General features: G+C 38.4%; 1 protein-coding gene across 4 annotated transcripts in view; it reads left to right on the top strand.

Annotated features, from left to right (window-relative positions):
* Positions 1-14235, top strand: part of LOC117407087 (neural cell adhesion molecule 2) — a 276877-nt gene that overhangs the window by 229938 nt on the left and 32704 nt on the right. For all 4 annotated transcript variants that reach the window (XM_059029424.1, XM_059029425.1, XM_059029423.1 and 1 more), the window contains exons 10-12: positions 1047-1234; positions 3351-3447; positions 11700-11873. In XM_059029424.1, coding sequence (XP_058885407.1) covers positions 1047-1234; positions 3351-3447; positions 11700-11873 — 459 coding nt within the window. The remainder of the gene's footprint in view (positions 1-1046; positions 1235-3350; positions 3448-11699; positions 11874-14235) is intronic.

The raw sequence follows: 14235 nt of genomic DNA, 5'->3' as shown, positions 1-14235 counted from the left end.
GGAGTGTGGTATTTAAGAAGGATTCTGGATTGACAGAGAGAGAGATTTACTGTAACTTACTATTGCATTTAATAGTGAGCTAGTCTTTAAAGCGGCCTGTGGAAGTTTTCACATGTAGCTAAAATACTGTTTACATTTTGAACAATGAATTCCTGTCTGCACCTCTTCCAAGCTGAAGCATACTGTACAGCACTTGATTTAGAAATCCACCTCCTGCACAAAGAAAAGAAAAGAAAACAGAATTAAGATGACAAAAAAACACACAGTCCTCATTTTAAAGATTCAGGTCCCTAAATGCTTTCTGGAATATTTCATATTTTGTAAAAATACACTCAAAAAGAAGTTTGCATCGGTCCCTGAGTGGCTCACCTAGATAAAGCACAGCCACGTGATGTGCAGGATGAGTCATACTGTCAGGGGAGTGCAGTTTCACATCCTGGCAGTACGAAGTCTTCGGTCTTCGCTAAGGATTCCGGAGAGAGCTTAGTGTTGACTCTGCCACTCCCACAGGTTAGGGAGGCAGAACTGGCAAGGACTGTTTCTCCTCATTGCACAAGAGCGGCCTCTAATGGCAAGGCTCCATGTGAGCAGACACCTCCTCCAAAGGCCGGTAGCTTGCTGACATCCACTCTTGAGTTCCAGAGTGTAAGCGAAGGAATTGGCTTGGTTGTGGGATCAGAGAACGCTCACTGAACCCTCAGTTCTCCTGAGCTGTGTGGGGAATTGCTGCAGTTAGGAAACATAATTAGATATTGTAAATTGGGGAGAAAATTAGAGGTTAAATAATTGGCCAAAAAGAAAGAAGTTGGTATAACATTGGTATAACATTACACAAAATACTGTTACCTATTTTAATTACAGTATATAAACAGCAGTAAGAAGATCTTCTAGTGTAGCAGGCAACTAACAATGGGCTAATGACATCTGAACTCCAAATCTGATTGACTGAGAGAATTCTACACAGTATAACTTAATGGATGTGCTGTCACTGTGGAGAACCCTTACAAAAAATTAGCTTTACTTGTTTTTATTTTATTTTTTTTCAGATGCACCAAAGTTTCAGTCCAATCAAACAATATATTATTCCTGGGAGGGGAACCCTATCAATGTCAGCTGTGATGTCATCGCCAACCCCCTGGCCTTCATTGAGTGGAGACGGAACAAGCAGGTCCTGAGGACTGAGAGCTTGGGCAATATCAGAATATACAGCACAGAGGGTCGAGCCCTCCTAGAGGTCAGCTGCACTCCACGAGTTAAACTGTGCACATAAACAATGTAGTGGGGACAACCTTTGTTTTTTGAGACTCTACCAAATTTACTGTATATCCCCTTCGGACAATCATTTTTAATGACAAGTTTATAAATTTTAAAACAATTTGTGAACTCTATGGCATTCAAAACGTTGCCTTGCCATAACTTTGAAAAAAACATATACAGTGCTCAGCCTTTATAACGCTGTAGTCGGGAGCCACAGTTAATTGACCGTGCTGTTTGTGTTCCACCTTATAATGAGCATACTAGTGTTAGTGTAATGGCATTATGGGGCAAATGGGAGCCATGACCGTACTGCCGTATAAACTGTTCCGCAGTATAACGGGCCATCTTATAAAGGGGGAGCACTGTATGTATTCTAAAATAGATACATAGATAGGAAGTTTAACATGGTACATTTAGTGTGTGTGATTGTTAGTTCCCTGATCCACAGGCTCTCTCCTAAATATGTGTGCTTGGTAATAACAAACAAGTGATTCAAGTAATTATTACAGTTAAAGTTCAGACAGGGCACCATGTTGTAGAAACAGTCAGGCATGGATGTCAAGTCTCAAGGTATACCCGTTCACAATTTTGAGAGTCTCACAGCCGTGCAATGGAATCTCACGTTTTTTCATAAGTTTGTTATTGTTTGCGAGGCAGCGAAGCACTTTATACATGATACAGCGGTAAATCCAATACAACTGTCCGAGCAGATTTCATTTGGGGAGGAGGGGCACCATGAAGAGGTGTACATTACTATTCTATATTCCTGTAGCTGCTATGCACACTCCCCCCTTACTCCAAAGATAGAATTGCCTTGTTGTCTTAAACTAACGGTTTGTCTGTGCGAGCCTTCCATATTTCTGTACACACACATCATCACTCGGGCAGAGTCGAAGGAGAGGCTATAAGACTGTCACTGTCTCGTTCACACAGAAATGAACACAGAAATAAAAGAGAAATGGACATCAATGAGAATTTAATTATTAAAGTCGAAAAATGTAATGTTCTTTATGATGCCAGTGTCAGTGGTTATAAAGACAATACAAAGAAAGATGCCATATGTTAAGAAATAACAGAACAACTGGAAATTGATGGTGTGTCTATCTCTCTTTATTTCACCTTACTTTTAGTCAAAATGATGAGGAGCGCCACACACTGGTTTCATATTTCTGTAAAATGATGCTTCTTTGCTTTAATAATGTTGACCACATTCACACACTAACTGACGATTTTATTAAAACTGTGTTTACAAAGAAATGTATAGATGTATTCTTTTTGAATGATTTACATGTTAAACCAGATCACAAATAAACATGTACTATTAAATGTCATTTTTTTAGGGTGTGGTGTACCCAGACTATTTCTTTGTTTTATTTATTTTATTTCGTCTCCACAAAAGGAACAAAAGCAGACAGTATTTTCTTTTCAAGACAAGCTACCTTTTTTATTTATGTACTCGTGCTGTATTCATGGCGTTTGCTTCACTCCCGGTGTGCATAGCCCTTAAGTCTAGGTCAGTGGCATAGCTGTCAGCCATGTGCAAAAATCTTGATTCGTCACCAGCTAAAACATAAAATATCTCATTCCTCACAAGGCTCCAAAAATGATACTTTTTTATCATGCTTTTTTTAAAAAAAAAAAAATGTATTCCTCTAAGCTTTATTGCATTGCATTTTACTTCCATGATATTTATTTTCTATTAGAACATGAATAAGAAACTTTCTTTAAGCTACAATATCTCGATCAATAAATCTTCAATGTGTATATAGCGCCTTTCAAGATACATCGCCTCAAAGCTCTTTGCATAGATAAAACATTGATAAATATTAAAAGTAGCAACACACAATACATGTGAACAATACAATAAGAACAATAAAACAATAAAACTGTTATATAGAGTGAATATATATATATATATATATATATATATATATATATATATATATATAAATGTGAGCATCTAGAGCATATGGGGTTAAAAGATCAATAGGCCAGCTTCCTTTTGAGCTGTGTGAATATGAGTGAAAGGCTGCAATGATGATCTTAAGAGAGACGTGTATGTAGCTGTGTCCTTTTCCATTTTCTTCCTGCAGGTCACTCCAATGTCTGATAAGGATTTTGGCCAGTATGACTGCACAGCTGGAAACACCATAGGGAGGAGATCCCAGGAGTATATTCTGGCACAGGCTGGTGAGTGCATTTCATTACATCTATAGTATAGTAACACAGCCAATTCAAACACTTCCAAGTGTTTTTAGAAATATGTGTGGTACCTTATCAAGTCATCCTGAATTTCTATTTTTTGCACGTTGATGAACCGGCAACAACAAGCATTTCTTTCAACCCTCTTAGCTAAAAAAAAAAAACAACAGAGGCAGTGACCCGGAGCCCTTTGCTTGACTGGCTCATTCCAGCTACCCCAGGTGCTGGTGCTTGATTTAAATGGGCTATATATTGCTGCCATGGTTGATGTGGTCAATATATTGCTGCCATGGTCTAGGTGGAGTTATTCCTTTGTAAGGTAGAAGCAATGCACATGCATATCTGAACATCATGGTCAATTAGCTGCATTCCGCAATGCTTCACTTTAACCTGATAGACAAGATGTGTTTCAAGTAATGGTTTGCCAACAATATCTGTGAGTGTTCTGAGGAACTTGAACCAGAATGTGCACACCTGCCATTCCCCACACAGTCCCTCGATCTCAATCCAAATGATCCTCTGTAGAACAAGCTGAAGCATTGAATGTATCCCACAACTGCAGGTATGGAGTCAGTCAAGTTAGTCGAATGAAAGCCAGCGACAGGAAGCAAAGTTCACAGGATATCAGCACCCCTGTCATAGATGAGAGGAGAGAAAAGAACCTCAACAGGCACAAACCTGGGGTTAAATGGCCAAGAGCTTCTGAGTAAACAGTGTGGGACACAGTAAACACAGATCTCTGCATACGGTTCAGTACCACATGAGCTTCTTTGGGCAGAATTTGATTTTTTCAGTGTATCGAGGACAATAACAAACTTAGTGAAAGTCTACTTCGGAGATTTGCAATTTTGTTTTTCAACTTCAGAATTCACCACAACATGGTGTAAAGGCAGTTTGCCAGGCCAAGCAGGGAGAATGGACGAGATGGGAGAGTGTGGATCAACGCAAGATCAGCTGGCAAGATATATGGACAATGGAAGAGAGCAGGATCAGATTCCTCATCAGGTCAACATATGATGTTCTCCCAACACCACAGAACCTTTATCTATGGGTAGAAGAGGATCCGTGGTGTCCTTTGTGTTAATCGCAAAGCTAAATTAAGACACATTTTGACAAGATGTGAGGTGGGTCTTAGCCAAGGATGACCAGGTGCGATGTTTGGCCTGAGCATTGGAAGACAAGCGCAGCATGACCAACATGTTGCCACCAATGCCAGCAATATATGACATAAGATGAAAAACATTCCTCCATGCAGGGGAGCACCCACCAAGAAAATGTATTAAAACCAAAACCCATCTAGGACAACTGGAAGCTGCTAGAGGCTGGAAAATGCTGGCAGATGTTGGACAACGGCTTATTTTCCCACCGGAGATTGCCACCACTACCCTTCAACCTGATATTGTCTTGTGGTCTGGATCAGCATGCCTTGTTCATCTGGTAGAGTTAACAGTGCCATGGGAGGATGCTGTGGATGAGGCGTATGAAAGGAAAAAACTTTGGTACGTCAACTAGCTGCTGAAGCGGAACAGCGAGGATGGAGAGTCCAAGTTTACCCAGTGATGCAGTGATGCTGGGACACCAGAATCACTATCGAGCCCTCTTAAGGTGTTGTGGGCTAGTCGACAAAACACCAAAGATGGAAAGTGCCCATTGAAGACACCAGAGAAGTACTCAGCTCAGTCCAGACGGTTGTCATGCTGATGCGCTAGGGAGGCCGCACTGTGGTTGATCCCTGGAGCCAGCATTACACTTCAGCCATCAACACCAGGCAGAAGTATATCTACATCATCAGATGGAAGGAAACGCAGATGGATCACATTAGTTTACAGTAAAATAAGCTATGTCTTAGTTGGTGCTTATCTTGGCGAGAGCCGAGTCCAATATCAGCATGAAGTTTTAACACATACTCTGATGTATTGGAAATCATTTCACGCTGGTGGCTCTGCACTCGTTGAGGCCCTGGTCTCAATTTTATCGTAATATTTGGGAATCATAGAGATGATTTTTGAGTGACCTTGAGGCAGTTGCTAAAGATTAGTGACACAGCTCCAGATATGGCTCATGAATCCAAGAGTTTAGAAAGTAATTACTGAAATGCCCAAAGGAGCAGAGAATCAGCTAACTGGAATGAGAGTTTGTGAATAAAAAAAACAAATCTTAAACTCATCTCTTTACAAAAACAAAAACCTTTTCCACTCTGTAGAGGGGGCATTGTATCTTTCTATCTACTCCAATTGTGATCCTCAGCTGCTACATGGTTCACTAATTGTACCCAGCATTACAAGAACAGACCAACTAATTGCCTACTACTGTAACACTTGAAATGTATTTGCTTACGATTGTAAGTCGCCCTGGATAAGGGCGTCTGCTAAGAAATAAATAATAATAATAATAATAATAATAATAATAATAATAATTCTTCATGGTCATGACCCATTGATTTTGAATGTGGTCGATTCCAGTAGCAGTATGCAGCTCTTCATCTGGCTTACATAGTAGAGTCGCTCCCTTCTGTTGGTTATTGATCTGCAATACACTTGGACAGCTCACATAAAAACATTGCATATCACTCAGTTTGAAAACCAAAAAGCAGCAATCCAATTGTTTTACTCCCATAACATAATACAGTACCCATGCCCTGTATTGAGATGGGAATAATGTTCTGTGATCAATTACCCTGCATTGTCCTAATTTCTGATCTAAAATGTCACAGTTAAAAAAAAAAACTGTGAAATTAGAATGAATGTCACCACTGGATGTGAATGTTTCAGATTGTATGGTCAGTGTGAACATGGGATTTACATCTATGTTCTGCTGGCTGGGAGCCACGTTCCAGAATCTCAGAGTGATCAAAGTTAGACTTCATTGCAGTATGAAGAAGAGTCCATTGCTTTCCATTGATATTTTAAGCTATTTATATAGAATAGATATCCTGACGCTGTGGGCATCTTGAGGAATCTGCATTCTCATATATTTATTGAAGTCAGAAAGTTGAAAGCAATGCTTTCCTTTCTGGGAACACACCTAAGAGTATTTTGACAGCAACATCCAGGCATATTATACAATCTAATCTGAGCAGAACATGTGCCTGAGGCCCTAACTCATAACAATGCCACCACTCCAGCTTTGGAAGACAAACAATACCCAGGGTCTCCATATGCTTCCTCTGCTCCATTTCGTTTAAAAGAAACTAAACCGACTAATTGACTATTTTTAACTTGGATCATGTGCTCATATTGCTATGTTATATAAGACGGACATAGGTGGAACCCAGTGCATATGCGAATACATCTGGGTCAAAATAACATTAGAGATACATGCAAGGAAGGGGGCACCATAATCATGGGGGAATTCAACTTCCCATATATCAACTGGAACAACCCCACAGATTGTGGAGTGATAGCATTAACAGGATTTGTAAATGCCACTATCAGGGAGAGCGTTTGCCTCTACCTAGTATTCTCAGATAACCAAGGTTGGGTGAATACTCAGTGGGGAGCCGCAGGGTGCATGCTTGTTTCATCGACATAGATCAGGGGACAATCAGAAAATGTGTCAAATTCACAGATGACACAAAGCTTGTGGGCAAGGTCAGCACGCTTTCAGCCACCCAGGATATCTAAAATGATGTACACCTCATATCGAACTCAGCAGAAACTTAGAAATGTTGTGTCAACAGATGTAAAGTGTTAAATGCTGGTCACAAAAATGTAGTATCAAAATAGTAAATGAGGGTAGAGAAGTGGAACAGACTCCCCAAGAAAAACACCTTGGGGTTATAAACCTTAGGTTTTGCTGCAAACAGTACTTCTGTAGAAACTGGATTTTCAATATATTTATTATTTATCATCAAACTCCTCAATAATGCGATCCAAGTCATTATTTTATTACTATAACATCTCAAAAAGCTCTGAAAATGTCTGTGATATTTGATTGAGCGCTGGATGCAGAAGCAGATATTTTGTTTGTTTATGTCCGTGTTATCTCTGTGGTGCCGGGGCCATGTGTATTGCTCAGATACAAACCCCCTTTTTCTTCTTTTTTTTTGGCTTCTACCAGCTTTTCTACTTGGCTTTTACCGGAGAAAAAACGACTAGAGACCTGTGTTTTACGTCTTTTTGATGATGTCGGACCCTGTCCGACATAGGACCGCAAAGGGTTAAAGCAGTTAGCACATTATTATTAAAATGTTTTGTACCAGCATGTTATGTTGGACTTTGTAATCCAAACCCCAGCAACTGAATTGTGCTGAGTTTCTAATGTTGTCATGACAGATACATGCATTAGAACCTAAACACAGGGGCGCAGATTGGTCTTTTTAGTAGCAGTCTTTACATGTGAGTTTATGATGGTAATGCTGCATCCTAAATTTCATACATTCAATTAGGTTTATAATACATCTTTGTTTTTTGTATATATTAGACAGAAAATCAGGAAGCACAACCTAAAAATCTCTCTTTAAGATCCTATGACACTAATGCAATAATATTTTACACATTTCAAAATACGACTACATGTTGCATAATTTGTATTTAAAATAATAACATACAATGCATTTTAAGACTAATATGTACAATTATAATTAAAATGTATTTCAATATGGATACATGCTATATACATAAGGATACATTTGGATTAGAAGCTCAAGCCAATACAAGGAATAGCAAATCTGCTAAATATTGTCTTAACATTAAATCATATTTCAGTATTTACTCCAGCTTATTATGCTATTAATATCCCTATTACATTCTGTCAAACAAGCAAAACGTTTCCAAAAGTAGTCAGGGATATATATGCTTATGTTTTATTTAATTGCTCAGTATCACTGGTAGGAGTAAGTGTGCATTCATGTGCTCAGTATGCTATAAATAAATGAAGAAGGGGTTTATTTGGTAAACAGTTATTATGCATTATCATTTTTCAGAATGAGAGACACAGAGCACACATCTGAACATTGAGTAAAGACAGAAAAGGTTACCAAGCCACATCGTTGCTGCTGAATTGTTGGGGTCCTCTAAGAGCCAATTAGACAGAGTTCAGGGACCGGTTCTAATTGGAAACTCTGTATGTTTATGAAAAAAAAAAAATTGCCATCATAACTCTAGAACAATGACTACCCTGGAGAAACTATACAGTTCCTGGGGTTGATATGAAATCCAAGCCAGTCATGTGGAAGCATAAATTATTTATTTTTAAACTTCAATAAATTAATATTGCCATGCCAGTAAACAAATATAGTAGAGGTTGTATATAATAGATGTTTTGTGGCAATACATCTTGATAACAGAGCAACAATGCATGAAAATAAAGGTGCATGTTGACAATGGCAGACTGCTAAACTCTAAGGGTTTCACACTGTAAAGTAACCTAAATACAATAACACAGTGCATTGTGTTAGCAAGACTGAAAAATCGCCTGCATGTATCAGATACTCCACAATCTTCTGCTATGTCAGGTAGAAATCGCATTACTGCAATCTCAAATATAACCCTCAGTGTATCCATTTGGTATCCAGTTATGACAGTTGTGATTTAAAGATATTTACATGAGGGTCGATCCTTCTCGGTTGCATATTTATGTACTGTATTCTCACAAACTGAAATAAAACATTCTCACTCTGGTAATTGCACCTGACTTCAACCGGCTTGTCAGTACACACATGCTTCATGCATATTGCAACAATGAGTGGGTGGAATTGTAAGGAGAACGGACTGGACAAAGCAATGACAACAGGCACTTTTATTCATTGAAGATGTTGTGATTAAATCTAACAGAGGCCTCAGCTATTCCACACCTTTCCTTCTCTCTCGGTGCTTCCCTTTGACCATCTCAACCATCCTCTTTTCTTTATTTGACACAAGCAGTTTAACCAGAGATTAGATAAACTAAGTGGGTGCCTCAAAACAATCCTTCCTAAACACATCACTGGAGTCTGTGCTCCCAAGCTACTTAGTGAGCCTTAACACATGTGAATCTGGAGTGCTGAGCCTTTATATCTAAACAAAATGGAATTTGCCTAAAGGCACTAGTGTTTCTCCTTAGTTTATTTCACGTTTTAAAGAAATGAACTCTGTAGGAGCTATGGAGATGTTACTTTGATTTCTTAAGCCCCCAAGGCCTGAAACTGATAAAAGAAGATGTTTTTTTGAATAGCGGGAATTGAGAAGGTTGATGATAAATAACAAACACTAACGACACGTCAGTGCCGTCACTTTTTTGTGTATGTGTGACAAGCCTAAAGTACATCTACATCTGTATGTAAAAAAATCACTTCTTGTATGTCTTTACACATCCATGAAGTCGGGGCTTGACAATAGCTTTCAATTTAAAGATATTTCCACAGATATCGTGAATATTGGCGGTAATATACAATATTTGTTTTCATCAATCTTTTACTTTATAATATCTGTGTGCATGTGATGCTTTGTCAAGAGCATTTTAAAGACATTATGTGTAGCTATAACACAGTACATATATTTCAATTGCCAGCACTGCTGTACTACCACTACTGTAGTATAATCTCATTCTAAAATATAGTGCTCCAGACAAATGTCACTTTCGCCTTGTTCTTCTTGTTTCCAAACTTTTAAATTACTCACCAACCTTGTTACTCTGAAACAAAGAACTTAATAATGATGGATACTCCAAGGGATATGTTTTATTATTTCTTCAGAACCAATTTACTTGAAACAGAATCCTAGACTCAGGTTATCAATCAATGTAAGTGCTTTTAACTTGACTAAAATAATTAGTTCAGGAAAGAACTGATTATCTCAAAAAATATAAACATAACAACATAAGTACATTTATGAACAAGATGAGGCCATTCAGCCAATCAATGCTTGTATAGTTCCTACAAGCTGAATGAACCCAAACCTTTTTCAAGACAGGTCTTAAAAGAATCCCAATGGTTCTGCCTCAACAACATGACTAGTAGGTAACTCATTCCATCCCCTCAGCATTCTATGAAGAAGTGTCACCTACCTGAGCCTGTCTCCACTTAATTCAGAGTATTAACTTTGTCAACTGCACTTGTCAAAGTGTATTATTCCAGTATCCCAAGCAAGGAGTAAAGGTGGGCATGTGATGAGATTCCTTCATGAGCAGAGGTCCATTGCAGTGAGCTTTGTGGATATTAAAATCCAAGTCAATGTCAAGAAGGAATATTGAGTCTTGTGTCATGTGCTGGGGCTTACCATTTAGGGATCTACAGCACACTTGCTCACTACCTGTATTCTGTATTTGTATTATTGTGTATATGTCAAGAGGCATCGTTTGCATGTAGACAGATCATAGTTGTATCCACAGTATGTTTGCAGTCCGTTAAGGATGTGTGGTGGTATGGTCCTGGATTCCTAGAAACAGTTACTGTCTGGAAGGCCAATGTGCCAATCAGCCTTCCCTTCGCTGTCATGCCTGTTTTAAGCTGCACAAATGATTATTATTTAACTGTACTGTCAATCAGTGGCGCATCCACATCCTCATGTGCCTGATGTACTGTGTTCCTAATGGACTGTCCAGATCCTGCCCTGTGCTCTGTGTCTGGGCAGTAATGCTGCTGATACTAATGGTTTCCTGTCCACAGATGTGAGACTGCATTCAGCATTGATTATTGAGTACAAATACGTAACACTTTACATTGTGTCTCTACTTACTGTGTATTTAGATAGTAGTTACATAGTAAATACATATGTATTTACACATACTTGCAATGTTATTATGCATAGTTACAATGTACTTAACGTGTAAATCTTTTTGCACAATATATGTTTGTACACAATTATATCAGAAAAGGGTTAGGGTTAGGTTTAGAGTTAGGGTTAGTGGGGTTAGGGTTAGCTTCAGAGTTAGGGTTAGAGTTATATAATGCAGCAAAAGTACATTGTAACTGTGTATAATGACATTATAATCATGTGTAAGTATACATGTATTTACTAAGTAGCTACTATGTAAAAACACAGTGATTAGCAATACAATGTAAAGTGTTACCAAAAATGTATTAGACAGACAGACGTGGCAACATTGTTCTGAAATATATTACTGGTGAGAGTATGGAATGGGCTACCTAGTCATGTTGTTGAGGAAGGATCGCTTAGATCCTTTAAGACCCAACTTGACAAAGTCCTGAGATCAATCAGCTACAAGGAACCGGATGAGCTTAAATAGGATGAATGGCCTCTTCTGGTTGGTAAATGTTCTTATACTCTCATTTTGTGTAAAATGTTGTGTTTCCTTTGCAGACGTGCCCTCAAACCCCTATGCTGTGAGGCTGAGCTCAGTGTCCCAGGCAATGGCGACAATCTCCTTCACAAAGCCAGACTCGCATGGTGGGGTCCCCATCAGCTACTACCAGGTGGATTTCAAGGAGAGCGTCTCCGAAGACTGGAGAGTAGTGCGATCCCACGGGATTCTGAGTAAGTCCATGCAGAGGGAGATCAGCTTTGTCTCCCACAGACAAGGATAGGCAAGCTGGGTTCCATACAACCTGAAAAAAAGAGTAATGTCAATGTATTTATACATCTTTTTAATGTCTTATTTTGATGATCTGATGCTAATGTAAAGTTATTGCATGTTTTACATTCAAATGCTTCTAGTTACTAATGAAGTTAGGAAGGGTGATACAGATTGAAGCTAAACCTCTACAGGAACAGGGAGATGGATGGCCCAATAAAAGACAGATCAGAATGTTTTGTGCTGCATTTCACTTTGTGAAAACCGCAATGGATCGATCAAGTTAACACGTGCCCACCCTCAACATGCAATGCTTTCATGTTTACTAAACATATAGTTCCTGTAATTCCAGCAGTTAGGCAGCCCTGGTTTTGAACTAACCCACGCTGAGAAGTGGTGCTGATTCAGGAAAATAGAAATACCTGTAACAGGTCTTGATATTTTATTTTTCACTTTTACGTGAAACACCACAGGCGACAGGACAACTTCCAACAGTGCATACGTGCCAGGGAGCCCAAGTGGACCATTAGCACAATACACTACAGTACTTATATGTACAGTATGCTACATCATGCAGCTCTTTAGGGTTAATCTGATGCATTGCTAAATAGTCTTGTCCGTGTATGAAAGGAAGGCCAATTGGCAATTGGTAAGCAATAGTCGATTAATGCTAAACTGCCTGCTATGAATATGTATGAGCACTTTGCTTTGAAGTCAAGTGATATTGACTAAAGTAATGCTATATCACAGTGGTGTTTGTGTATAAGTGGTTGTTCAAAACTGCATTTTTACAGGTGTAGAATTATTGACTCTGTTAAAACTGTTCACATTATAAAGCACCTTATTTAATGATTACAACTTGAAGAGGACGTACTTTGTAACTCTACATGCAGGCAACATCCAGAATTACTCTGTATAACAGGAAGCATGCATTCTACCTAAATCCATTTTTAGATCTTTGCTTGTAGTGGGTACCATGCTTTCCAATGCTTACCAGCTTTAACTATATCATGATTCATTATGCTTTATCATGCCTTTCTGCTGCTTTCTAAACTAACCACTATGCACTTTTTTCATGATTATTCCTGTTTTTACTATGCATGGTTATGATTGGGCTTGCTACTTTTCAATATTAATCAGTAAAGCTTGTTAAAACGTCGAATTTACAAAAAGTATGAGTTTGACTGAAATAAATTTATATAGGATAAACGTTGGTAAAACCACTCGCTATTTTTTTTATTTCTTGACCAAAAATAATCATTTAGAAATCATCTCTAGTTTGTGTAGTTTTTATACTTACTGTCTGTCCTGTCTCCGTTCCGCTCTGAATGGCTAGGGGTCGCTGTCAATCATCTCAGTGGTCTGTTAGTACTGTAGTTTCACTGTCAGTCATTTCACCCTGTTCTGACAGATCTCATTGACTGAAGCAGCTAATTCATTTAAATGACCGTCAATCATCAAGACCTGCACCGACTGTGCACTTTCATTTGCCAGCTACAGCATTTGTCATTCAAAGCGCCTATTTTGAAATTAGCAGGTTAAGGTGTAGGTAAACCTTTGCTATAGGTATACGGTGACAGTTACTAATTTGATTTGAAAATGGGGTGCAAGAGGAAAACACTTAATGAATATTGCGCACAATACCCTGACCGACGGCTGAAGGCAGGACGAAGCGGGCCTGTCTGCCTTACCTTCCAGTGACTCTGTTTGGCTGTGCTGAAGCAGGAGAGGGGGAGCTCAGACTCTGAGTTAGTTCTTTTCAACTATTTAATGTTTTGTTCTGTGCATATTATTTGTAATCATAAAATTTTGCTATCAAAGTCGGTGTAATACACTTTTATATGCTGTGTTTTCTACGGTTTATTTGAGACACATTTTTAATTTATGTAGGATCTTTACAAGGTATAGCTCTCCTGTGACGAAACGTTATTTCGATTAGGATGTTAGTAACCATGGTTTTGTTGCATGTTGAATATGATAAAAGGGTTTCTCTAAATGAGACGGTTCTCAATGGCATACAAAGCCTGTTTTTTTTTTTTAAGCATAAAGGTTGATTTTATGCTTTGCTTGAATTGAAAAATAAAGATAAAAAATGGTAAATTCTTTCTAAAATAAACGTTGAAATTAATCGTCGATTTGGCAAAAAAATAAAAATTGAATAGTAGCAAGCCTAGTTATGTTTGATGACATTTCACTGTGCCTTTTACATGTGGTTCTAATGCTTTACAGGACTTTACTGTGCTCTTCTATATATATATATATATATTACTAGTCTTTGATATGCTTTTGCCAAGAAATACTCAAATAACTGTATTTACCTTGCTT

This window comes from Acipenser ruthenus, chromosome 8 (genome assembly GCF_902713425.1).
Source record: "Acipenser ruthenus chromosome 8, fAciRut3.2 maternal haplotype, whole genome shotgun sequence".
Classification (NCBI taxonomy): domain Eukaryota; kingdom Metazoa; phylum Chordata; class Actinopteri; order Acipenseriformes; family Acipenseridae; genus Acipenser; species Acipenser ruthenus.
The sequence above is the reverse complement of the archived record's forward strand: the minus strand, read 5'-3'. Positions and strand labels throughout refer to the sequence as shown.